This window comes from Camponotus vicinus, unplaced genomic scaffold (genome assembly GCF_025532165.1).
Source record: "Camponotus vicinus isolate PSW18456_S1 unplaced genomic scaffold, iyCamVici1.0 SCAF_1, whole genome shotgun sequence".
Classification (NCBI taxonomy): Eukaryota; Metazoa; Arthropoda; class Insecta; order Hymenoptera; family Formicidae; genus Camponotus; species Camponotus vicinus.
The window spans coordinates 21,039,212-21,063,856 of NW_028141945.1; the positions used below are offsets into that span (position 1 = coordinate 21,039,212).

A 24,645-nucleotide genomic window follows, 5' to 3' on the forward strand; every position below is an offset into this window, starting at 1 on the left:
ACGAGTACCTGTTCTCCAGCCAGCGCCGGCGAACGCACCCTCCGCCGATCCTCCCTTACTCGCCGCCCTTACTGCTCATTCTTGTCAGGTAGCCTTGCGCTACCTGATCGCCGTTCATCGGCCAGGTGTACGAGCGTTTAATGAGAGCTGATGCTGCGATGCTTCTTGACCCATTTTTCCTCGAACACTGCGCGAATGATCTGGCCAATGAACGGGAATATCTCATTCGTCCTCTTTTAATTTTTTTTAATACGAGGAAGTTATATATAAATTTTATTTCTGAAATTAAATCATTTAGAAAAAGAATTATTTTTCAATTCAAGATTTGTCCTCAAAGCGTATAATGATAATGTACTAAGCAAAATGGAAATTTGCACAGAATTAAGTATCATACTTGTGTACGTAGGATGTTTCTGTTCTCCAAAATTGAGCAACTTTCGCGTCGTGAAACTCTCTCCTCGAATAGCTGCTGTCGACTTATTGTCGTTAATTCGAAGCCTCTGGTCAATTGTCAAATCGTAGGATTTGTCCTGAAAATATGCCATATCGAGTTATTTCGTCAATCAATTTTATGGATAATTAACAATGTTATGCATAGTATATTATATTTTTAATAATGCAAGATATCTCAGAATCTACTGGATATTCTTTCAAATTTTATTACATGATTTGATTGATAATTTCTCGAAGATTTCTGTAAAATTAATTTGTAATAGAAATAATTTTTATAATTTAATAATTTAGTAGAATAATAATAACTCTCTCCGCACGTGGAGTAATCACGTAGATTAATCACGTGGATTGATGTAGATTGAAAGAAAACGCCAACTTTGCCCGTGTAAACTTTAGCGGAAAGAAAAGTTTGCATGCCTTTAATAATATCGGCCAATCGAAGCACTTTCCCTTTCACATTTTTCTCGCTCTCGACAAAATATATCCCGATAATTATATTCACGGTATCATTTTCTGTCATATAATCACATTACATATCAGCGAGATACATTTCCTGAATTTTTTTGGATTACAAAAATATATTCTCGATTTAAAAGTATATATGAAATATGTATCAATAAAAAAAGAATATACTACATAAATATAATAAATAATATATTTATAAAATATATAAATATGTAAATAATATATTTAAAATAGGTAAATAATATATATTTATATAATATATATAATATATATAACATATTTATATAATATATAGTTTTTATATTTTTATTTATATAAATCTATCTTTTATATCAACTGAAAAAATGTAACATTAGTCACTTTTTATTTTGCTTTTCATAAATATTTTATAAATATTTAAGAAACATAATACTGTGTTATATTTCGAAATATATGAAAAAAAATGGCTATATAATTATTATAGATAGTATACTATAGGTAATGTACATATACTGGGTGTTAAAAAAGTTTGGACATGGTCGAATATCTCGATATGGAAGAGTTTTACTAGAAAGTGTTTCAGACAAAAGTTGTATGGCTTCGAGGGGGACATAAGATGGTGCCATTAGTTTGACCTTGAAGAGTCACCTGAAGGTCACATGAAGGTCACGTCCAACTTTTTAAATGGGACACCCTATATGCTTTTACATATTCTTATAGCTCATCTCGAGAGCTTTCCAAAACACTATAATTAAGTTAGTTTTCATTAAGTACTTTCCGAGTTATGAGGCTTGAAATAATTTCTTAATTTTACATAAACTGTAAAATATCTAGTAAAATATTCATTTTTCGATTACCTTACCTTAATACTTTTATGTACAAAATAATGAGAGGAATCAATTGGTGTAAAGAAAACACATAGTTGTTTTGAAGAAAAAATATATAATTTGCAATTAACAATTCCATAATTTTTCTTAAAAACAACTGTATTGTCTACAAGAATATGCAATAAAAAATAGAGGGTTCCATTTAAGAAATTGAAGGTGACCTTCATGTGACCTTCAAATAACTCTTCAAGGTCAAACCAATGGTACCATATTATGTCCCCCTCGAAGCCATACAACTTTTGTCTGAAACACTTTCTAGTAAAACTCTTCCTTATCAAGATATTCGACCGTGTTCAGATTTTTTTAACACCCAGTATATACTGTCTAGCAATTATTATAGTCATTTCACATATTTCGAAATTACAAATTTACTTATCTGACATTACGTAAGAACGCAAGGCGACCGGTTCTGCTACATACACACACGCAGAAGCGGGGGTATTTTTTTTACCATAGGGGCCACTGTGCAATATTCAACGAGATTGTCGGCAGCGTGAATCAAAACGAGAAACCGTGCAGTTGCACGGCGTATTCAATCTCTGAAAGTGTGGACTGTGCAGTGCGTGTTAATTTTGTCGAGCTCTTTAATGGGCAAATAAAAAAAATATATATACAATACATACATATATATTTTTGTACAATATATGTTAGGAGGAAATACTTAAGTGCAATTTAAAATAGTGCACATCAAGAAACAAGAAAATTGACTGTCAAATTGTGCGTGAAACGAGTGTCACCTTATTGGGAAATAAAAAAAGAATTTAAATATTCAGTGCAATCTTCAACGAAGTTTCTTGAATTTTTCAGGTATTTGAAAAGAAAATTGTTTGATATAATTCGTGAATTAGATAATTTACGTAAAAAATATTTTCATTCGTGAGAAATTATTATTTATATTTTTGTGATTAAAAATTTTATTTTATATCGAAATTAAAGTCGTTATTATAATATATGCGATCAATCTTGTAAATAATAGGCTGAATTCAATTACATTATTTTCGCGATAAAATACACGAAGGAACGATTTTAATTAGAATCTGTATGCCGAGAATGTGCAAAAGTAGCTATTATGACGCAAGTCGAGCAAATTTACACATCAATTACGGGACATGATCCTTACATTCGCGGTGAAAGTCTCATTACTCGGAGAGCCTATATAAGTCGCAGTAACGTTAACAATTCGATTTTATGCCCCGCGGTTTTTTTTTCGTGTCGTTACTTTAATGATGATAGAAGAAAAGCGCTATCAATCTCGATAAATTATTCCTCTGTAAAATATTTAGGAGTTATCAATACAACTTTCTTTTTCATAGGATGAAGTTTGGCCACACAATTGACGATTCGCGAAAGAAATATCCAGAGATCACGGACGAGCTTATAAAGAGTCTGCAAAAATGGGCCGATGATCGAGATCTTCCGAAAGTCCCCGAAGAACAATTGGCATTATTCATGCACAGTTGTTATTATGATTTGGCGGCCACGAAACGATGCATGGACGTTTATTACAGAATGCGCTCCACGATCCCGGAATTTTTTTACGACAGAGATCCTGAACGCGAGTATCTGCAGCAATCTTTAAAAACTTTGTACGTTCATATCTTAATCAATCTTCCTTAATTAATCCTACGTCAACAAAAGAAGAGCAGAATTGATTTTCAGGTATTATTGTATAAATGGAACATTTTTATTTATTTTTATTATATGTATGTGTTCGGTTCTCGTATTGCGGATAAGAAATCGTGCAGTATTTTAAGAAGATAATTAGCATTCGTTTATGCAGGTCGAGCTCGTTAATTCGGTGGCAGCTGCTTAATAAAAACACATTACTTGACAAACCTTTATTCCAATACAGCGGCATTTGAAAAATGCATGTCATGTGATTTTTATGTCTCGGTCAATTGATGCCTCTTCCTTTCTTTTTATTTCATCAATCTTCTTATTTCATATTCTTTACAAATTGCATGCTTGATGATAGCAGCATTAAATATCCTTTCGCTATAATCTTCCTGCGTTGTGCAATTACAGAGTATCGCGCATCTGGTGCTATTGAGGAAAACTGCAAAAATAATTCCAGAAGAAAACATAAAAAAAACACATTGTTTCTGTATTTTTAATAAATACGAATAGAAATAAAAATTATAATATATTATTATATTAATACGAATGTAAGTAATATCGTATAAAAAAATCAAATCAATTAATATCAAGCACCTATAATAAATAAAAGTAATTATATGATGCTATTAACTATCACTATTAATCATCACTCTTGACTATTAATATGCTCTTTTAATAAAAATGACAGACAGTAAAAAAAACAATCAATATTGAATAATTACGGATTATAATGGTATTCGATTGGACTTTACACGTCTTTGAGAACAAACAAATTAAACTATGTGAATATAAAAGTTTAACTTAAGTTAAAAATAAATATAAATGTAATTTCTTGCGTTGCAGGGAATTCGTAGCTTTTCCCAAGCCAGATCAAAACGGCTCCCGGATAATCTTTCATCGTCTGGCGGATTCACGATCCTCCCGATACATGTTCAACGACGGTATCAAGCTGTTGTTCATGTCCATCGACGCGGACCTCTACACGGAGGGTTGCTCGCCGGGATACGTTTTCCTCTTCGACATGCATAACGTGAGACTTGGTCACTTGACCAGGCTGTCGATAAGCAGTATTCGCTGGTTCTTCGAGTATCTTCAGGATGGCATGCCGGTTAGGCTCAAGGCCATCCATGTTTTGAACGCGGTCTGGTTCATGGATAAAATCATCGCGCTCATCAGACCGTTTATGAAGCGAGAACTTTACGAGATGGTAAACTGATTTCGATTTTTTTTCACCGAATTCGACTCGACCGATTTAGATTTCACAAAGTAATTTAAATTATATATATAATTTTATTTTTCATAAAATTGTTTTCAATTATAAATTTCATGACAAATGACTAAACTCAAATGCCGACTTAAAATTTAATAATTTGCACTTATTTAACTTTCTAAGCCGGCTATACATGTCAAGGCTATAGAAACGTAAATGACGTTAGATTTACATACGTGAATATGCGTATGGATATCACAGAGATACATCGAAATTTACGATTTTATCCGGTAATGGCGAAACTTGCGATCTCATTCTACGTGTCCGACGTTATCAGCTATTTATAACAAAGCTCGCTTTAATTTTCTCCTTTATTTTGTAGCTTCATATTCATACCGGTGACGTCTCCGACATATATTCTCATATACCGCCCGAATGTCTGCCGAAAGACTACAATGGGGAATTGGATTATATCGCAAATCTTCATGGTAAATATATATAATAATTACGAAATATTTGCAGAAGCTAAGCTCGATTTTTTTGCTCATACATATATGGGATTTTATAAGAATTTTACTATAATAATAGAATATTTATAAATTATAATAAACATATATTATAATTTTATTACAATAACAATAGTTTTTCTAAAGGATCTTTTTTTCTATGCGAGGATAATTTTATTAATTGCAAAAATTAATTAATATATTTACCAATCTAATTTGCAGAAGCGCACTGCATGAAGTTGGATCAATTGCGAGATTATTTCCGGGAAGAGGAGACCCTATTCCGTAATTATTCGCCTAACAAAGCAAAAATAGCGAGTAATCAAAATCTTATGCAAACTAAGGATCTGAAAGATCATGTGAACGATGACGATAGTTAATGCAAGATCTTGATGCGTAACGAGTAGCGTAGGTTAATACATGTACAGGTAAAATAAAGGTCAGGATATCATCGTTATTGCTTTCTAAGTCTTACGTATGATTTCCCGCAAATAATTGCGTCCTTGATTCCAAGATCTCGAAGATACCCTCAACATACTTTTAGTATATTCCTTTTTATATACGGCCTTCTTTGAAATTATATAAAGCACAGTTAGAAAGGAGGTTTTCTCGAGATTTCTCAAGAAACGTGCTTATAATAAATTTGAGAATCAATTACCAATTTATATTTCAAATTTTCGACTTGATTATTTGAATTTGAGTCGAAATAGAGAGTAAAAGTGCTTTTCGAAATAAGGAAAAAATTAGAAAATATAAGACCTTTGTCTTTTTAAACAATATCTGAATATGATGAGTTTACGAAGTTTTTTTATATCGCAATTCTTTACGAATCTTTCTTAGAGAACGATTTCAAAAGTCAGTGCACCGATTAAAAAAAATAGCTGTAATTATAAATATATAGTGTTATTTCTAGCAGATTTAAAATTATTATATATATTACTACTATGCACAAATTATTATTATTAACATTATAGTAGTAATAAAAATAAAATTTTATAAAAATATAAATCTCAACTATAATTTTTTTTATTATGCAATTATAGTTGATCCTTTTTTTCAAATTCACAATTCTTGACGAATCGCGTGTCAAGTGTCATTAGAGAAATATGTTTCGACAAGAAGTGAAAACCTCGATTCGAATTTTGTTCTCTTCAGAATCGGCGCGGGAGATGAAACAAGTTGAAGTCAGTTACTAAAATTCAAACGTCAAGATTTGATTGCCAACTTCTGACGGATATCGATATCCAGCAAACACGTGATTCGGCGATAATTTTTGTAATTTTTAAAGATATATAAAGATGTATAAACTATATTTTAAAGATATATAAACAGTAACATATTTTAATATGAAATAGTCAAATATAGAAAAGTCAAAGATGTCTAGGCTAACTTTCAGTTTACCAACAATATTTTTGCCGATATAACAGTTTTCTTCTCACTCTCTCTCTTTTTAAAATATATTTGTCATGTTGACAATTCTGTTGGTTAAATTAATCAGCTAATTAAATTAATCGGAATTTGAAGAAAAATAGTTCTTGCTTGAGGATTTCTTACTCGACGATACTCGATAATTTCACACAGCAAAAGCGCAGTTTCGAAGTCAGTGTTGCCAATGTTGAGAAAAATAATATCCTATGTCCCTATAATAAAGAGAAAAAGTCCCTAGTGTTCGCACTCCAGATTTACGTTCTAAAATTTACTTCTTGGACTAAAGTAGCGTTTGATTGACCAATCAGGATAAAGGAACAATCATTTCTTTCTCCTGATTGGTCGATCGAACGCTACTCTACTCTTGTCAAGAAAGGACAGATCGATGACAGTTCTCTGGCTGATCGCATCGCATGTTTACGTTCTTTCTGTAACCTTTCTTGATGTTCGCGAGAAGGTAAGAACACTTTGTTGATATTCGCATAATTTTCGAGAAATATTCAGCTAGTCGGTTACGTCATTTCAATATCAAACATGAGTCACCGTCAGTCGTTATTTTCAGTTCCATCCTCGATGACATCCAAGGACTTTTCAACCGTAAACAATGTGAAATATAAGTAAGAAAAAATTATGATAAACAAAAATTGATCACGAATCGAAGGAGAAATAGTCGTTATGTAACATTTGGAAGTTGAACGCGCAACTGAAAGCTTCTGGAAGTGATTGTGGAGGTGCCAGTAATGATGCAAAATGTTGCTCTTTTCGAGTCTATTACGCTACATCACTAAAAGATGGTTCAAAGTACGGACGACAACCAGGAAAAACGTCCAGTCCGTCAAAGATACTGCCTTCCGTGGTGGTATCATAGCTATCAGCTCCATCCTCATAATTTGGTTGTCCATATTTCTTTATACGGCCTTCTACTATGCCTATATGCCAAGCATGTCATACGTGCGACCTGTAAATATGAATTTCAAGTAAGTTCCATTTATGATTCTCTATTTTGCATGTTAATTAAACAGTGACAATAACGTGACACAATAACGGATAGAAATATTCAATATTCTTCAAAGATCAAAGTCTAAAAAAGAAGCAAAGTGTCGCTCGAGTTTAGAATAATAAAAATAATAATAGAGCAATGTCCCTCTAATGCTTATTTGTTAATATGTAAATATAAGATAATAATCTAATTGTATTAAACTGAGTAAAAAAATGATTGAGCTGAAGAGAGTTGAATTACTAAATCACATTTCATTTTAGATCATGCGATGAAGAGAAAGGAGTATGCAGTTTCCCTCAAGCTTATGTACAGTTGACCAAGAAGCAGCAACTTTTGATGATTGGTCAGCCGTACAAAGTGAATCTACATCTGGAAATGCCAGAGTCACCAGCCAACAAAGAGCTCGGTAAAGTTTCTATATAAATGTATAATTGATGAAAAATATATCATGTTTTGTAAGAAGTTAATTCTTTTTCCAGGTATGTTTATGGTCTGCGTCGAATTGCGAAGTCGCAATGGATTCCTTGTAGAACATACATGTAGATCAGCAATGTTACACTATCGTAGTACATTATTACACATGCTTACAACTCTTATATTTTCTCCGATGATGATTTTTGGAAATATTGAAGAGAAACAAGATGTTATTCTCGAATTGTTCAGCAACTTTGAAGAGGATCAGGTAATAATTTTTTTTCCAACAGAACTTTTTCTTTACAACTTTACAGAACTTTTTCTTTACTTTTTCTTTACGACTTAGTTACAACTTTACTTAAAATATTTTTTTTTATAATACATTGACAAATTTATATCCCAGAACCATCCACTGACAATGATTTTTATTGAAATTCAATCGAGACATATTGAATTTTACTCTGCTAATCTCGTGATAAGTGCTCACTTATCAGGAATACGTTACTGGATGTTTTATTGGCCATTTTTATCAGCCTTTGTTGGCATTGGTTCAATCTTGTTTTTCATAACACTTGTGTGCACATTGTCATATTTACATTTTGCAAATGAAGTGGAAAACATGGATGAAAGTAATGAAAAAAATGACCTGGAAGAAGAGAATGATGTTAAGTCTGATAGTGATTGTAAGTCACATTTTACAATATGTCAAATTTACTTGTACAATTTTTATATCAATATTATAAAGAAATCATCTTTTAAAGTATCACATATATTAGTTACAACAGATCTCAAAGATGAAGAGAAAGGTGCCAAAGAAGAAAAGTCTATTAAGGAAAGTTATATTCAGGAATTTTCTACATCAAGTAGTAATAGTGAATATGAAAACTATAATTAATATTTTATGTAAAGACAATGTTTAGTTATTTGTCAAGAAATATTAATGGAAAAGTTATTAAAATAAGAAATATATTTTTTATATTTTATAACATACAATATTTATATTTTCTTTAAACCATATTTACATTAATCGATCCTTCTATAGCTTAGTAATATTTTCACAGGCATTCTATATCAATCCTTCATTATAAAAAAAAAAATTACTATAATCTTTTATAAAATTATATTTGGCATGATTTGACTTTAATTTTTTGTGTATAAATAATATAATTATTGTAAATTGGTTAAAAATTATTTAAATCAAATGTTTGAATTTACGTTAATAACATATTATTTGCATGTATATTTCTTATAATTATGTCATTATCGCTCGAGCAATCTATTGTAATATAATTGCATATCTACAAATATAAAATCTATCATCAAATATAAAATACACAATTTTTACGTAGCATAGGGTACTCTAAAAATTTTTTTGAAAAATTACAGATAAATATATGTACACGTACACATATATTAAACGAGGATCGTAAACATCTCTTCCAGATACATATATAATCTTTCAGAAATTGATTGTTCAACTACAACATATTTATATCTCATATATAAATATGGGATATAAATCCCATGTCTATAAAATAAACTCAATGTTATATTCTTATCAAAAATGCAAAGCATATAATCTTGCATACTTGAGTTTCATAGAAAATTTGTCACGATTGAAAATGAGATAAGGTACCAATATGACAATCAATAAACCTCGATAAACATCGCCTTGTCAACAGCATATAATTCTCAGGATTAAACGTGCGCCTAAAATTGCAATTTACGGACCATCCGAGCGATATCATCGGGCCACGTCGGTGACGACGTTGAGAGACACTGGTTGCCTCGGATGACTGGTCGGTTAAGTCGAGATACCGGTCTCGTCGTAGAACTAGCAGCGGAGCTCAAGAGCCGAGGAGAGCAGCGATAGTCGTTCCAGCTTCCGTGTGATCTCGCACACACGTATCGGCCACGCACGTGTGTAAGTGCGCGGCTTTGCGAGGAAGAAAAAAGGAGATGAGACGCGCGCGACGCGCAGAGAAGGGGATGGGAGGCTGCGAGGCTGGAGAGGTTCCCCGAGAGGAGAGCTCTCGGGAGGAGAGATAATTTAACAACCACGTACGTAGACGTGGAGACGTTGATCCTCTTCGGGCTCGGCCGTCCCCGTGGTGCTTCGTGAGGCTTCGGGCACGCGAGAACCACGCGTATCAAGGTCGCGGCCATCCACCTTTCCCTCGCGGCAAGTGCACGCACAGGCTACACCGTCGACGTCGGGGTCCGGTCGACCCGGCAGCCAACACCGCAACCAGGATGACCGGCGGCTGTCTCGTTTTTCCAGGGACGCAGGCGATAGAAGGAATTTCCGCCGAGAAGTGCCCGATTATCTCCCCGATTTCTGCCGAATCCAGAGATTCAAAGATTAAGGGTCCATTCGTTAGCAATTTTAATCTCTTTAAGCTTCTCAAAAAAGAAAAAATATATATATATGTGTATATTAGAATCTCTTTCGGAGGTTCTATTATTTTAGAATAATTTTGCGATACTAAAAAAAAAGCGCTTTTGCAATATTGGTCCTATTGACAGCGCAAACCTGGTATAAATTATTTATTTTTCATAATTAATTTAGGGAAAAAATTGAAACATTTCATTGTAAAAAAAAATGGTAAAGATATAGTACCTAGAAGATTTAAAAATTAAACAATGGTTTATAAAATAATAGATCTTTCTTTATTTTGGAGCTCTTAAATAATTTTTATCTTTTATAGTTAAATTGGAGAAAAAATTGGAAAATTTCACTATGAAAAAAATGCTAAAGATGCAGTACCTAGAAGATTTAAAAATTAAACGATGGTTTACATGTATAAAATAATAGATCCTTCATTATTTTGGAGCTCTTAAATTATATTTTAATCTTTCATAATTAATTTGGAGAAAAAAAATTGAAAAATTTCACTGAGAAAAAAATATTAAAGATGCAGTATTTGGAAGATTTAAGAATTAAACAATGCTTTATATGTATAAAATAGTAGATCCTTCTTCATTTTGGAGTTCTTAAATTATTTTAGAGTTCGAAGACATTTTCTTTATTTTGGAGCTCTTAAATTATGATTTGATATATCTAATAATAACATTTTTACATTATATATATATCGTTTGAAGACGACTTTTCCTCAGCGAAAATATCGAGGCATCAATAATTTACGAGTTATAAGCAATTCAAAAGAAAGCCTTTCGTAAACTAAACTTTATAAAGAGAGTTATGAGAGTTAAGAGATGATCAAAATTACATTCTTCAATTAATTTTAGGTGGAATTTAATAAAATTTTAATTTAAGTTTTTGTTTGATCTTTTTGTTGATCACAAAGATATATGATAGCAAAATTAAAAAAGAAACTAAAATTGGAAAATTGAAAAAAGCAAATGACTTCCCTTGATATTTTCGTTTCCAAGTAATTTCATATTTCGAGAATCTGCCATTAACAGTAATGATTCTAAAGTATCCTGAAGTATATAATATACATATAATATTTTAATATTTAAATTTTAACAATTTAATGTCATCAACATAAGATACATTAACATGATGCAAAAATTTAATCATCTAATTATTTCGAGTATATTTAATAAAATTAAAAAATAGGAGACTGAAAAAGTAATCAAGAAGAACTGATGCAACTTTCGATTTTAAGGATTTTAATAAAACAAATATTTCGCAGCTTAACAAAGAGGAAGACGAGTTTATTTTTTCACGATTTATTTCTTATAAAACTTATAAACATCGAATGTGTGTGTATACTTCTAGAATATCGTATCCCTCATTTGCACGAGATATTAAGTATTAAATATCTGAAGCTGCGGCCCTGGCTTGAAGAGAAAGGTGTTGCGGCAGAGCGGAGTCCGTCCTTCGAGAAGAAGCTCGGTCCAGAACTAATCGTCAAAATATAAGGGAGCCTGTCGAGCCACCTGCTTGATTCGATAGGATACCGGTTACAATACATCAGCGAGAGAGAGGATATGGCACTATATTGCAGAAAATTATGGTGGAGCGTTGCGGATGATACCTGTGAGATACATTGGCGAGATGTGTTGCTGCGTTTCCCCCATGCGTCGTATTATACTTAAAGAAAATTCGAAGTATTAATACCCTTTAAATTTCGCACGCACATAGACAGTCACATAGGCGTCTGTGCGAGGGTGTGTGTAACGGCCGCATATATAATGCGTGTATTCTCCAGAGATAAAGGTCTACGAATTTATTTATAGATACATATATTTATATGCATTATTCTATGAAAAAGGATGAAGTAAATGCAATGGGGTCATTTTCGATTTTTTAAAAATTATTCCATGAAATTATACATTCTAAAATATTATATGATAAAATAAATTATATTTTATTATATTAATTATATTATAAATAAATTATATTTTATTATATTAATTATATTATAAATAAATTATATTATAAAATATTATAAAAAATTATATAATTATATAAATTATATATTATAAAATATTATAAAAAATATTAGTATATTTTTGCGGTAGAATTATTATAAAAATATAAAATATCAAATTTAAAAATAAGATTTTGGAAAGCACCAAAATGTCCTTTAGATATATTAAAAATTTGCAATTAAAAAAACGAAAAGATGTCTATAAATACTGTTTCGTACCAAAATATATGTGTGAGCATGACAATAAAAAATTTTCTTTATCTAATTTCCAAAAAGAGAAAAATATGAGAAATTTGAATAATGCAAGTTCGATGCGAACCTGATAATATTATCATTGATTGCAGTTTTTTATTGATGTGTATATAATATTATATAATGACGTCATATTATTTTTGAAGCCATGTGACATTTTTCCAATTTTTAATGACTTAATTAATTATTGATTAATATAAATTAAATATTATTTTCCATAGCGTATTTAATATGTATATATTAATAATATATTATATTTTTGTGAGTCTTATTATTATTCTTATAATAATAATATATATCTTATTATTATTATGTATTGAGAAATCGTCTCTGGAAAGCCTTCTGAAAGATTGAAGGATCGTGCATACTTGAAATGATACAAAAGACATCTCGAATCTTTGTACTAAATACATACGTATGGGAGCAAATTCAAAGGACGATCAGTATAGCATCGAGCTGGAAACATGACGTGATCGTCGAGTACATCTCGAAGAAATTCGTGTGTGAAGTTCTAATTGTCCGTGCATTCCAATTTCGTTCTTCCTCGATCTGCCGCGCCGCAGGTCCTCCGCTCATCATCCGGCATCTCGATCTCTATCCGGCATTTTTTTCTAGACCCATTACACATAATGGCGCAATTTGTGTAATGTTCCAACTCGGGCGCTTCCGCCGAACCTCGGCCGCGTCCGGCCACGCGAGCAACACGCGATCGCCGACTCGCGATCTAGCCTGAACCGGTTCGGGAACCTGTCCGGAGTCTGCGAAGGGGGAGAGAACCGGTTGCCGCCGCGTATCTTTCCTACCTGCCCGACCTGCGTGTATAAACCCCACCTTCTCAACCTCTTCGATCTACCTCGCCCTCCTTATTCCACGGGTCTTTGTGTGCACATGTACGCATGATTTTTTGCCACGGGGAGAAGAGGGCAAGAGAAAAGTAGAGAGGAGCAGCCGGCAACCAGAAGCGGAGAAGGGTCCGGACGAGGTATAAGCGGCATCAGAAGATGGCCGGGAGGTTTGACCCTGCCAAGAATCCTGCATCTGCCTGCTCTTTCTCTCTCCTTCTCCTTCTCTCTCCTCAACCTCGCTCCAGCGGCTAATTTGCCGTCTCCGACTGACCGTGGAACCTGTTAGCGCAGCGAAATCAGCGCGAAGGTACAGCCGAGAGAGGCGGTTCGAAGATAAACACAATCCAACAATCCTCCCCGTCCTCTCACGGATAATAAAGATATAACTGATTAATATGTCGAAATAATTCAACATCCCTCACGACACGCTTTACATCATTTCATTTAATCCGTTGATTTAACGCATTTTTATGGTTCTACCGTCAAGATTTATTGATATTTTTTTTTCAACGAGATAAAGACATCAAAACACGAAATACAATAAAGAATTTAACGGGCTAGTTGAAAGTTAGGATTTATCGCGAGCGAGGTGGCAGAACATGGATAGAGAAAAAAGTATAACGGGGAGACGCCATACTTTGTTGCTACTACTACATTACAGAGCCTGAAGAGGAAGAGGGAAGTGCTGAATAAGCGTTTTTAATGCATCACGTAAGCGTCCGCGACGATGGATTAGCTTGTCTTTCTAATTCATTAAAAGTTTGCGCGCCTTAGATATCCATCTATCTCGGCAATCTACTTTTCTTTTTTTTCACTCGAGAGGGCGCGCGATTACGCCGCTTTTGTTCCCTGCGGTGCAGATAGGCAGGTATATATGTATATATACATCTCCCCTACTTCTTCACCCCTTCTTCGTGTCGCCCTTGCTGCACTCCTTCGTTCTTTCTTTCGTGCTGCCGCTGCATCGGTGTTTGCGGTTTCCCGCAGCGGCGAATGCACCTGGACTGACTTGCGCCAGCTTCTCCATGGTACAATCGACGATCGTTCGTTTGTCGGTTGTGCACAGATTCCTTCACGGCGATAAACAGACGTAGGAATGTAAGGGGGAACGAGAAAAGAAGGGAGAGAGGGAGGAAGAGGGCTCGTTTCTCTTTCTGCGTATCGAGAAACGAAAAGTAACATGTCGAAGTATTCGTTTCTTGCAGACAATCATTGTGTGACATACAAGATATCGACAATTTGCGATTTTAATTGCAGCGATTTTTTTTATTTTGAAAGTTGACCTTCTTTTCCTCAAAAAATGTCGAGGCACTAATACATTTCGAGCTAAACGAGTGAAGGGAGACTCTTTGTGATCATCAAGCCAACACATAAATACATAAAAATAATTAAGATATAAATAAAAGTATAATGTATAAAATTAAATAAATATAAATTAATAAATGATATATAAAAATTAAATAAATAAATAAACTATATTCTTGATTTAGTTTTAGATATAAAATGCGGTGACTTACGTTTCTCATCAGAGTTGGCAGAGATGCTAGTGTATGTTAACCGTATTGTCGCCAATTTATCCACGATACGAGCTCACATTTTGTGGAAAAGATCGTGATCGTATTACTATTGAAACCTTTCGACGAGCGAGTTTCTCGACAACGAGCCACCATTACGCTCTTGCTAAGCCGTCTTAGCCGGTTTTACAGGTTTCGAATGACCACAGTAAGTTCACACATTACGTTGTTTCATTTATATGAATGCCTCTAGAACGATAGATATTGAAATTTCAACTAAAATGCATATAATAATTCGTATAAGGTAGCACTTTCAAAGATTCTATACCACACAATCATCCCCTCCCGCTCTTTACAAAACAATCTTTATGTCATTAGATCATCGGAAATACATTTCCATTATAATTCAATGCTATTGATATCATAATCCAAGTATTAGCTACAAAAAAGCACCCTACTTTGTAATTTGTTGCAAGTTCAACAGAAAAAGGTATCTGCAAAGTATATATTCTTCACATATGGAGTATATATTCTTCACGAAATATATATTCTTCATGTATCACTGAATAAAAAGAACAAAGAATAAAAAGAACAGCTACAAAAAAGCGCCCTACTCTTTGTAATTTGTTGCAAGTTCAACAAAAAAAGATATCTGCGAAGTATATATTCTTCACGTATGAAGTATATATTCTTCACGAAATATATATTCTTCATATATCATTAAATAAAAAGAATAAAGAATAAAAAGAACAGTTACAAAAAAGCGCCCTACTTTGTAATTTGTTGCAAGTTCAACAAAAAAAGATATCTGCGAAGTATATATTCTTCACGTATGAAGTATATATTCTTCACGAAATATATATTCTTCATGTATCATTGAATAAAAAGAATAAAAAGAACAGCTACAAAAAAGCACCTTACTCTCTCTTCATAATTTGTTGCAAGTTCAACAAAAAAAATTATCTGCGAAGTATATATTCTTCACATATGAAGTATATATTCTTCACGAAACATATATTCTTCATATATCATTAAATAAAAAGAATAAAGAATAAAAAGAACAGTTACAAAAAAGCGCCCTACTTTGTAATTTGTTGCAAGTTCAACAAAAAAAGATATCTGCGAAGTATATATTCTTCACGTATGAAGTATATATTCTTCACGAAATATATATTCTTCATGTATCATTGAATAAAAAGAATAAAAAGAACAGCTACAAAAAAGCACCTTACTCTCTCTTCGTAATTTGTTGCAAGTTCAACAAAAAAAGATATCTGCGAAGTATATATTCTTCACATATGAAGTATATATTCTTCACGAAACATATATTCTTCATGTATCATTAAATAAAAAGAATAAAGAATAAAAAGAACAGTTACAAAAAAGCGCCCTACTTTGTAATTTGTTGCAAGTTCAACAAAAACAGATATCTGCGAAGTATATATTCTTCACGTATGAAGTATATATTCTTCATGTATCACTGAATATAAAGAACAAAAAAAGAATTTGACAAACATGCGATTAATTTTCTTATCGGAATCACAAGAATAATTTTACTTTTTATTAAAGCTGCTAAATAGAACACATCTAGATAAAAAATAGATCACTTTTCGAATGATAATTATTGAAGACTGTGGATATTCGTTTACTGTCGACATTTCGTGCGACTCGATTTCCCTAAACTCGAAAACGTCCCTGCTCCTAAAGGCCAGTTTTATAATACGATCTCAGTTGTGGGCAGGCACCTTTTTCCCGAGATGCATACACGAAGCGGACAGATTCGCTAGTTGAGCAAGCGTCGTCGCTGAGGAGAAGCGATAGGATGCTGCGCACCTGCTTGCCTCCAGGCAACATAGTGCTCGCTTCTTGTCTATAGCCACCTCTTTCTGATCTATTCCCCTTGCTTTAGAGCGGCAGCGGTTTCCAACCTCTCTTAATGTGATATTTTTATTGGAATTTTTAAAACCAGTTTTATATATGTACTTCGCGGAAGAAGAAAAAGCTATTGTATCGGATCCTTTTCAAATCAAGTGGAAACATTTTACCAGAGTTTAGTTTCCCCTTTTTCGCGAAACTCTTCAGTATCAAGCGTTTAAAAGTTGGGAAGAAGATTAAATTGTAATCGAATTTTTGTATGAAAAATAATATATCAAATTTTGTAATTTATAATCGAATAAAGTAAAAAACGTAAAAATTTAAACATGCTAAAAAATTTAAAGATGCTAAAATTAAAGAATTTAATCATTGTCGACACTTTTGTATATGTGTGTAAATTATATAAATTTTTAATTTTCCAATTTAAAAAAATTTTTTTATATTTTTCTCTATACTTTATTTATGGCGATCGATTGAAAAAATTAGAAATATTTGAAATTTCAAAATATTAAAAATTTTTGCGCGTATACTGTACTTATTTACTGCTAAAAATATCTTAAATGATGTAAGTTGTAATCTCCCGAATGCGGGTCGCTCGTAATATATTTATGAACCGCTAAAGTTTCGCGAAGCATCAGTTGGGAATCTCTGTTTCAAGCGAACACGAACACAGGCAGAAGAACATTCTCCTCCTTCGTGATCCGGTTACGCTGGACATTATGTAGCCCAGTAGCAAGAGCGATACCTTACCAAGCTTGTCGCGGTATAAAGTCTCTATTAAATTTAATTACAACGGGTAATTAATATTAGCCTGAACTTTTTAAAACGCGGCCGTATTACGGCTATTTATATACAATAAAATGTTTTTCCTTTCATATTCCACGCTCATTTGCCTTTAATTTTTGTCCATATTTGAGGAAAGAAAGGTCCTGGTACGTTGATCTCTCACGAGTCTCCTTAAGACTCTTATTCTTTTGCGAAAATAATGATACAATTAACTTTGTTATCGCGTAAATTCCGACCGAAACTTAATTTTCCCTCCGCACGCGATATATATTATTATAATAATTAGCATGTATATAGATGGAAGGTAAATTGAAGATGTATTATGGATATGTGTGTCTGTGTCACAGGGCATATGAATTACGCTCCGCGCGCTTATTTAGGTTGAAACAGCATCTACTCTCGGATTACATTCATGTATTGTGTACCTCCAGATATATCCGGGTAAGACAGAGGGATAGAGAGAGAGACAGAGAGAGGGAGAGGGAGAGAGATTCCCTTGCTATTACCTCCACCTCCGCCATTATCCTTTCCATACACGTCTGTCAAGGCCTTGTACGTGGCCTAAAGTTCTGCCAGGGAAATTAGCGCGAAAATTAGCGTGTCCTCAGTTTCGCATAACGGGCCGGCAAAATCCGCCTGCTTAGAATTTGCTATCGCGAGATCATGGCACAAAGAAGCCCATAACGTGTACGTCGCGGTGTTTAATGAACTTGCCGGGAGGGTAGATGGGGATGGGAGGGGGAGGAAGTCTGGCGATCGACTCGATAGTTAAGATCTCCGAGAGAAACAACTATTACCGTTGAAGTTTGCACATTAATTTGACCGTTGGCCCGGGCCTCGCCCGAAACTTTGCCCGACTTGAGATATTCTTCAAGGTAACCGTACGAATTGCGCCCCGCGTCGTCGAAACTTGCTGCGCTGGCGTCGCATTATTGTGCGGGCCAAAGGGCTTTCATTAAGGGCGCGCTAACTCATAGCTGTCGGTGAATTCGACGCCACGTATGCATACAGGATGCTCCTAAACACGTGCGAAAAAATTTGGTAGGCGATTCGGTAATTTCTTTGAAGAATAAAGCGCAGACCAAATATTCTAAACAGCATAGTTCTCGAGATAGATGTTAAAATTTAAAAAAAGGAGTTCAACTATGGCCTCATGGTTTCCAGAATTGAATCCCTTGAATTTTTTGAATCACCTTAAATCTTTAATACCATTCTCAGGATCACCTTAAATCTTTAGTATTATTTGCGAATAAAAATATCAAGGATTTAAAATAATATCTAGTAATATTTTTGAACGTATTCACCAATCAATAAAAAGAGAAACAGATTCATGAATCATAGAGACTTTTTAATAAGAGTCTATCTAGACTCTTCTGGCAATATTTTGCTGATCAAGAGATTTCAAGAAAATGGCGGAATTAATAAAAAGTTGTTACATTTGGTGCTATTATTAAAAATATTTAATAATAACGTTAGTGAATGGTAAATTTTGGATATTTAAGAAATTTCTATATATTTCTTCAAATCTCTTCGTAAAATTAAAAATTTTTGTAATAAAAATATTAACAGAAGGAATAGATATGAACAAGATATTTAATAGTAAATATTCAAAAATATTTCAATTTTAAATTTGTTATAAAGCTAAATATATTTCTTTTTTTAATTCGATTAGATAAATTAAAATTATAAGAAAAACACATTAAAAAAAATTTTAAACATTTTTATTAATTACATAAAATAATTTTATAATTATATAAATTTATGAAAATATTGTAAAGAAATATTTTTAAATATAAATCCTGAGTTTACGTGAATAAACAAATGAATTTAGTAAATATACAAAATTAATTTCATCTAGAAAATATTAATAGTGATAACAAATTCAGCCATCATTTTTGTTTGAACATCTAAGTTCTTATAAGAGGATTTCTAATGTATCATGATTGAAAGCGATTATTTCCAATAGTTCCTATAATTTTGATTAATTTTATTTTTGTCAAAATATATTTTTTGAAATCTCATTTTTTAATCTTGAACATCTTGTAATTCGAAAATTATATTTCTGTACATACATTTTATACATGAACTTCTCTTCAAGAAATTATCTAAAAAATCACCCACCAAAATTTTTCGCAAATTTAAGAACGCCTTGTATGTATTTTAGAGGGTGAATCCTTGGTAATTTCTTGAGAAAAAATTCATAATGTTCAAAACCATAGTTTTCGAGTTATGGATGTTGAAGATTAAAAAAATGAGATTGAGAAAAATATACTTTGACAAAAATAAAATTGAACAATCCCAAGTCGACAAAAACCTCCCCTAAGGGTTAAAGTACTTCATCGCAAAGTACGTTTATGCGCGATTCCCTCTAATAGACAAGTCGATCGAGCTATAGCGTGAGCTAAACCACGTAACGGTAATCGGAGAGTACATCTAACATAAGACGGAGCAATATATGTCAGTATATATATATATAATATACCCGTCTTTTCGCGTTACTTGTACATCTGCACAGCGTTTCCTCTCGCGCTCGCCTCGCGCGAGGATAAAAGTAATTTGCGGGAACGGCAAATAACGTTTTCGTCCATCCCGCTTTATGACATTTTAACGTCAACGGCATCATTGAATCCGTCTCGAGTATCGCAACGACCCGGACTCGACTCGCGCTCGTGTTTTCACGGTCGCAAATGGAATATTTGCGCGCGGTGTAACGGCGAGAGGCAGGTAAATATTTAGGATGCACGACTATGCGCCGTGCAATTTCCTCGTTCACGGCAACTGCCCCGATGCGAGAATACAACGCAATTTCTACCTTTCGTTGAACTTTCCTATCCTCTCTCTCTCTCTCTTTCTCTCTCTCTCCTTCTCTCGTTCTGCCCAGGAGCATTTCGCTGCGGAAGTATAGCTTTAACGCAAAAGCCGCTGAAAGGGTAACGATACGCGTCTCTCGATATAAGCGAAAGAAATCCTCGACGACTCCAACAAACAAAGAAAACAACGGGAGATAGTGAATATTAGCTTGGAAATTTATAGGGACCACAAATGGGAAATATAAAAGTATCCATATTTTTAAATAAATCTTGTTTATCTCTCTCCTTCATGTTAGGATTAATATCTATCATTATAGGGTTATCTTTAAATTAAATATTGCGATGATTGAGAGAATCCAAAATTGCTTTCTCTCTCTCCTAAATTAGTTCTTTTAGGGACAATCCAATATGGTAACTCTGGCCATACATATGATTTCATGTTAAATAAACTTAAGTTAGTTACCCTGGAAAGTAGGAGAATTTTTTTAAGCTTACTTTTTCTCTTTAAATTGATTAATGAACGTGTTACTTGTCCTGATTTATTGGAGCATGTAAAAAACTGCACATTCCTGCCAGGCCTCTTAGAATTTAATTTTTCATGAAAAATTGCATTGTACTTTCCATGGTAGCGCTCAAAAGTATTTTGACAACAAGAAATTCTTTGTTATTACGCGTTACATAGTGCTAAATAAAAAACGTTTTAGTTTATCGTTGAGTGTGATGTGATTGCAGGTCATAAGTAAACAACAAGTTTGAACTTGTTTGTTCACAGTAGGCGCTGAATGACAAACATTCCATATCTTGCGCTCAAAAGTATTTTGACAAGTCATTTTGTTTCGAGTTTTCCAAAGTGTCGGTTGTAGTATTACTTGATTTGTGTGTATATCAATTTATTGTGATTCTTTTAACATGCCGAAGCTTAAAGAATATTCCACTGACTTTAAAAAAGCTGTTATAACCGCCCTAAAACAAGGAAAAACACAAGCAGAAGTTGCACGTAATTTTAACGTGTCTCGGCAGCTTGTTAGTATATGGAATAAAGTGTTCAATAAACGAGGGACTATCGAAAACAAGTCCCGAAGTGGCCGTCCGAAAAAAACAATTCCTACTATTGATCGAATAATAAAAAGACTATCCGCTAGTGATGTTCGTAAGTCGGCAGTAGCAATAAAAAACGAACTGAAAGAAAATTACGACACGGATATTCATGTTTCAACCGTCAAACGTCGTCTAATATCTTATGGATTACACGGCCGTCGACCCACAAAGAAGCCTCTTATATCTGCAAAGAACCAGAAGTTACGAATTGCGTTTGCAAAACGCCACAAACTGTGGACGAGTTCTGAATGGTCTAGTATTTTGTGGAGCGACGAAAGCAAATTTAATTTAGTGTCATCTGATGGGATTAAGTACATTCGACGTCCTGTTAACAAAAGATATGATGTTCGATACCAAGTGCCCACCATCAAACATGGAGGCGGCAGTGTTATGGTTTGGGGCTGTTTTTCACGCTATGGAGTTGGACCGCTAGTTCGCATTGAAGGGAATATGGATCGATTTATGTATGAGAACATATTAAAGACGCAAATGATGCCCTATGCTAAAGAGAACATGCCACCTGGGTGGTACTTTCAGCACGACAATGATCCAAAACACAAGTCCAAGCACATAACCGAATTTATGAAACGTGAAAAAGTCAAGGTTCTCGAATGGCCAAGTCAAAGTGCTGATCTAAACCCCATAGAGCATCTGTGGGAGGAGTTAGATCGCAGAGTAAGATGTCAAAATTATTCGAATAAAGAGGCTTTATTTCAAGCTCTTAAGAAGGAGTGGGGAAAAATTCCTTTGGATCGAATACAGAAGTTAGTCGACTCGATGCCGGCTCGTTGTGATGCTGTTATAAAGGCTAATGGATATGCTACTAAATATTGATTCATTTAAAAATAAAGATGATGTTTAAGCGTTAAAAATTTTCATTTGATTACAGTGTCAAAATACTTTTGATCAATCATGTTCTTTATTTTTAGTTTGGTTTTGTAATTTTGTTATCAAACTACAATTTCTTTTACAAAAATATGTAGACAAATCAAGTTTCTTCCAATAAAAAATAGTTGTATATTTGTGTCTTCTATTTGTATTAAATTAGCCCAATTATTGTCCTTGTCAAAATACTTTTGAGCGCTACGTCAAAATTCTCTGATCGCATTTTTTCAGATGGCTCTTAGTTCTTTTAAATTTTATTTATTCATTATCCCATTGTTTTCATTAAATTTGTCATTATGTTGCATTAAAAAGAGTTATTTTCCTTATATAATAAATAAATAAAATAAGTATACAATATATAATATAAATAATATAATATAAATAATATAATATTAATAATAATAATAATAATAATAATAGTAATAATAATAATAATAATAATGATATAATAATAATATTATAATAATATAATATTATTAATATTAATATTATTATTATTAATATTAATATTAAATAATATAAATAATAATATAATATATAATAAACTAATTAATATAATAATAATATAAATAATATATAAGACAAAAAATATAATAGTTAATATAATAATAAAAAAATTAAATAGCTTATATAATAAATAAATAAAATAAATTATGTGATAAGCTGAATGTACATATTTCCTGAATAAACTGACGTTCAATTCAAATTTCTCTCCGTTGTGACAGTCGTAACAACTGACATAAAGAAAAATGAAACGATGCGAGGCAACAATAAAGGATTAGCGTCGCATTAATTAATGGAAAATGCGCGCGTGAAAAAAAAAAAATAAAAACAAATAGATCGAAGCGCTTATCGACACGAGAGACGGACGGATAATTGAAAGGGGGATGAAAAGGGGAGGCGGGGGAGGGGGAGGGGAGGAAAGGGAAGCGATGACTGACTACTCCGTTCTCGTGATGCACTCGAGTGCAACAGACACCGGGGAAGGGGGGAGAGGGGGTGACACAACCGACCCGCTGACACGTTTTGTTTTCGGTTCTCGTGTCAGGCAGACTCAATTAACCGGCGCAGCAGCGGCGTTCTTGCATTTCTTTCTTTTTCTTCTCCATTCCACGCACGCATCAACCCACCATCTGTCCTCCCTCACCCCTTCTTTCTCTCTCTCCGCCACATTGGCTTCTCTCTCTCTCTCTCTTTCTTTTTTTCTCTCGCCCACATTGCCCCGTCTCTCTCTCTCTCTCTCTCTCTCTCTCTCTCTCTCTCTCTCTCTCTCTCTCTCTCTCTCTCTCTCTCTCTCTCTCTCTCTCTCTCTCCCTCTCCCTCTCTCTCTCTCTCTCTCTCTCTCCCTCTCCCTCTCTCTCTCTTTCTTTCTCTCTTTTTTTCTCTTTTCTTTATTGCACGTGCGAGAGGCTGCGTTTCATTTTGATGGGCGAGAATTCACTCCGTATTCAGTCTCGCGACGTACCAACGCTTTTAATTGCGCTCCCAATTAGCACACGCGCTGGATCGAGGACCACTTCACCTTCGATTGGATTCCGCGAAACACGTGACCAATTATTAACGTCCACGCTCTTCGATATTTCTAAGGGATGATTCTCCCGATTGACGTCGTTAGATATATTCAAGATTGTTTTTCTTCCGATAATTGATAAACATACATCTGTTTGCACGTCGTAAATTATCAGTGAATAAAAAAACCCGTGTCTGCGGGTGAAAAAAAATATCCAATAAAAGACGCTAAAAGAAATCACGTTAATATAATTATAATTCTGTTTACTTTTTTTAAATCTAAATCAACCGTTCGTTTAATTTTAGTGAAAGTATCCTAGTCTGAATATTGCAATTTCCTTTTACTCGCAAGATTTTTATTTTCATTTTTAACTTTATTTTCTGCAGCAGGTGAAAGTGAACGTGGAAGAGCCAGCGAAACGCACCTGCAAAGAAAGTCGACGCCCTGAATATTAAAGCGAAAAAGTTGTTGGCCCTGATACTCCACTGACGAGAGATATTCAATCTATATTTCGGTCGAATGTGAAAAGGAGTAAAATGAAAAGAAGAAGAAAAAGATTGTCAATAAACAAGGGGGATGATAAAAGCGGCGGTCGGCCGACTTTACAGGTGCGAAAATTAACGTCTTTGAATTAGACAGCTTGCTAGACACGGAATGACATTAACGAATAACCGCACATGAGAGGCCTCGCCGCATATAACCCTGGCTTCT

General features: G+C 33.6%; 3 protein-coding genes and 2 long non-coding RNA genes across 8 annotated transcripts in view; 2 read left to right on the plus strand and 3 right to left on the minus strand.

The window, feature by feature from the left end:
* Window positions 1–3,895, minus strand: part of Rbp (RIMS binding protein) — a 29,052-nt gene extending 25,157 nt beyond the window's left edge. The window contains exons 1-3 of the mRNA XM_083078342.1: window positions 3,621–3,895; window positions 395–530; window positions 9–279 (exon numbers count right to left, since the gene is read on the minus strand). The gene's annotated coding sequence lies outside the window, so the exon portion shown is untranslated. The remainder of the gene's footprint in view (window positions 1–8; window positions 280–394; window positions 531–3,620) is intronic.
* Window positions 2,185–5,574, plus strand: LOC145959481 (alpha-tocopherol transfer protein-like). The gene is made up of 5 exons (XM_083078354.1): window positions 2,185–2,591; window positions 3,098–3,370; window positions 4,245–4,608; window positions 4,994–5,099; window positions 5,340–5,574. The coding sequence occupies exons 2-5, from the start codon at window positions 3,099–3,101 to the stop codon at window positions 5,495–5,497; spliced, it is 900 nt and encodes a 299-aa protein (XP_082934480.1). The 5' UTR covers window positions 2,185–2,591; window position 3,098; the 3' UTR covers window positions 5,498–5,574.
* Window positions 4,059–7,516, minus strand: LOC145959485 (uncharacterized). 3 transcript variants are annotated; one of them, XR_014435057.1, is made up of 4 exons: window positions 6,519–7,516; window positions 5,776–5,998; window positions 5,325–5,683; window positions 4,059–5,061 (listed from the first exon to the last, which is right to left on the minus strand). It is a non-coding gene; the product is annotated as an uncharacterized LOC145959485 (long non-coding RNA). The 3 variants fall into 3 exon arrangements; XR_014435058.1 differs by having other exon boundaries at window positions 5,325–5,686; XR_014435056.1 differs by having other exon boundaries at window positions 5,325–5,998.
* Window positions 6,851–8,952, plus strand: Seipin (lipid droplet biogenesis associated protein seipin). Of its 2 annotated transcripts, none has more exons than XM_083078352.1 (6): window positions 6,851–7,002; window positions 7,108–7,522; window positions 7,806–7,951; window positions 8,025–8,227; window positions 8,363–8,642; window positions 8,736–8,952. In XM_083078352.1, exons 2-6 carry the CDS (start codon window positions 7,296–7,298, stop codon window positions 8,852–8,854), a joined length of 975 nt encoding a protein of 324 aa, XP_082934478.1. In that variant the 5' UTR covers window positions 6,851–7,002; window positions 7,108–7,295; the 3' UTR covers window positions 8,855–8,952. The 2 variants fall into 2 exon arrangements, with proteins under 2 accessions (XP_082934478.1, XP_082934479.1); XM_083078353.1 differs by having other exon boundaries at window positions 8,745–8,952.
* LOC145959484 (uncharacterized) overlaps window positions 8,294–24,645 on the minus strand; it is a 72,811-nt gene continuing 56,459 nt past the window's right edge. The window contains exon 3 of the long non-coding RNA XR_014435055.1: window positions 8,294–10,297. This is a non-coding gene — a long non-coding RNA (uncharacterized LOC145959484). The remainder of the gene's footprint in view (window positions 10,298–24,645) is intronic.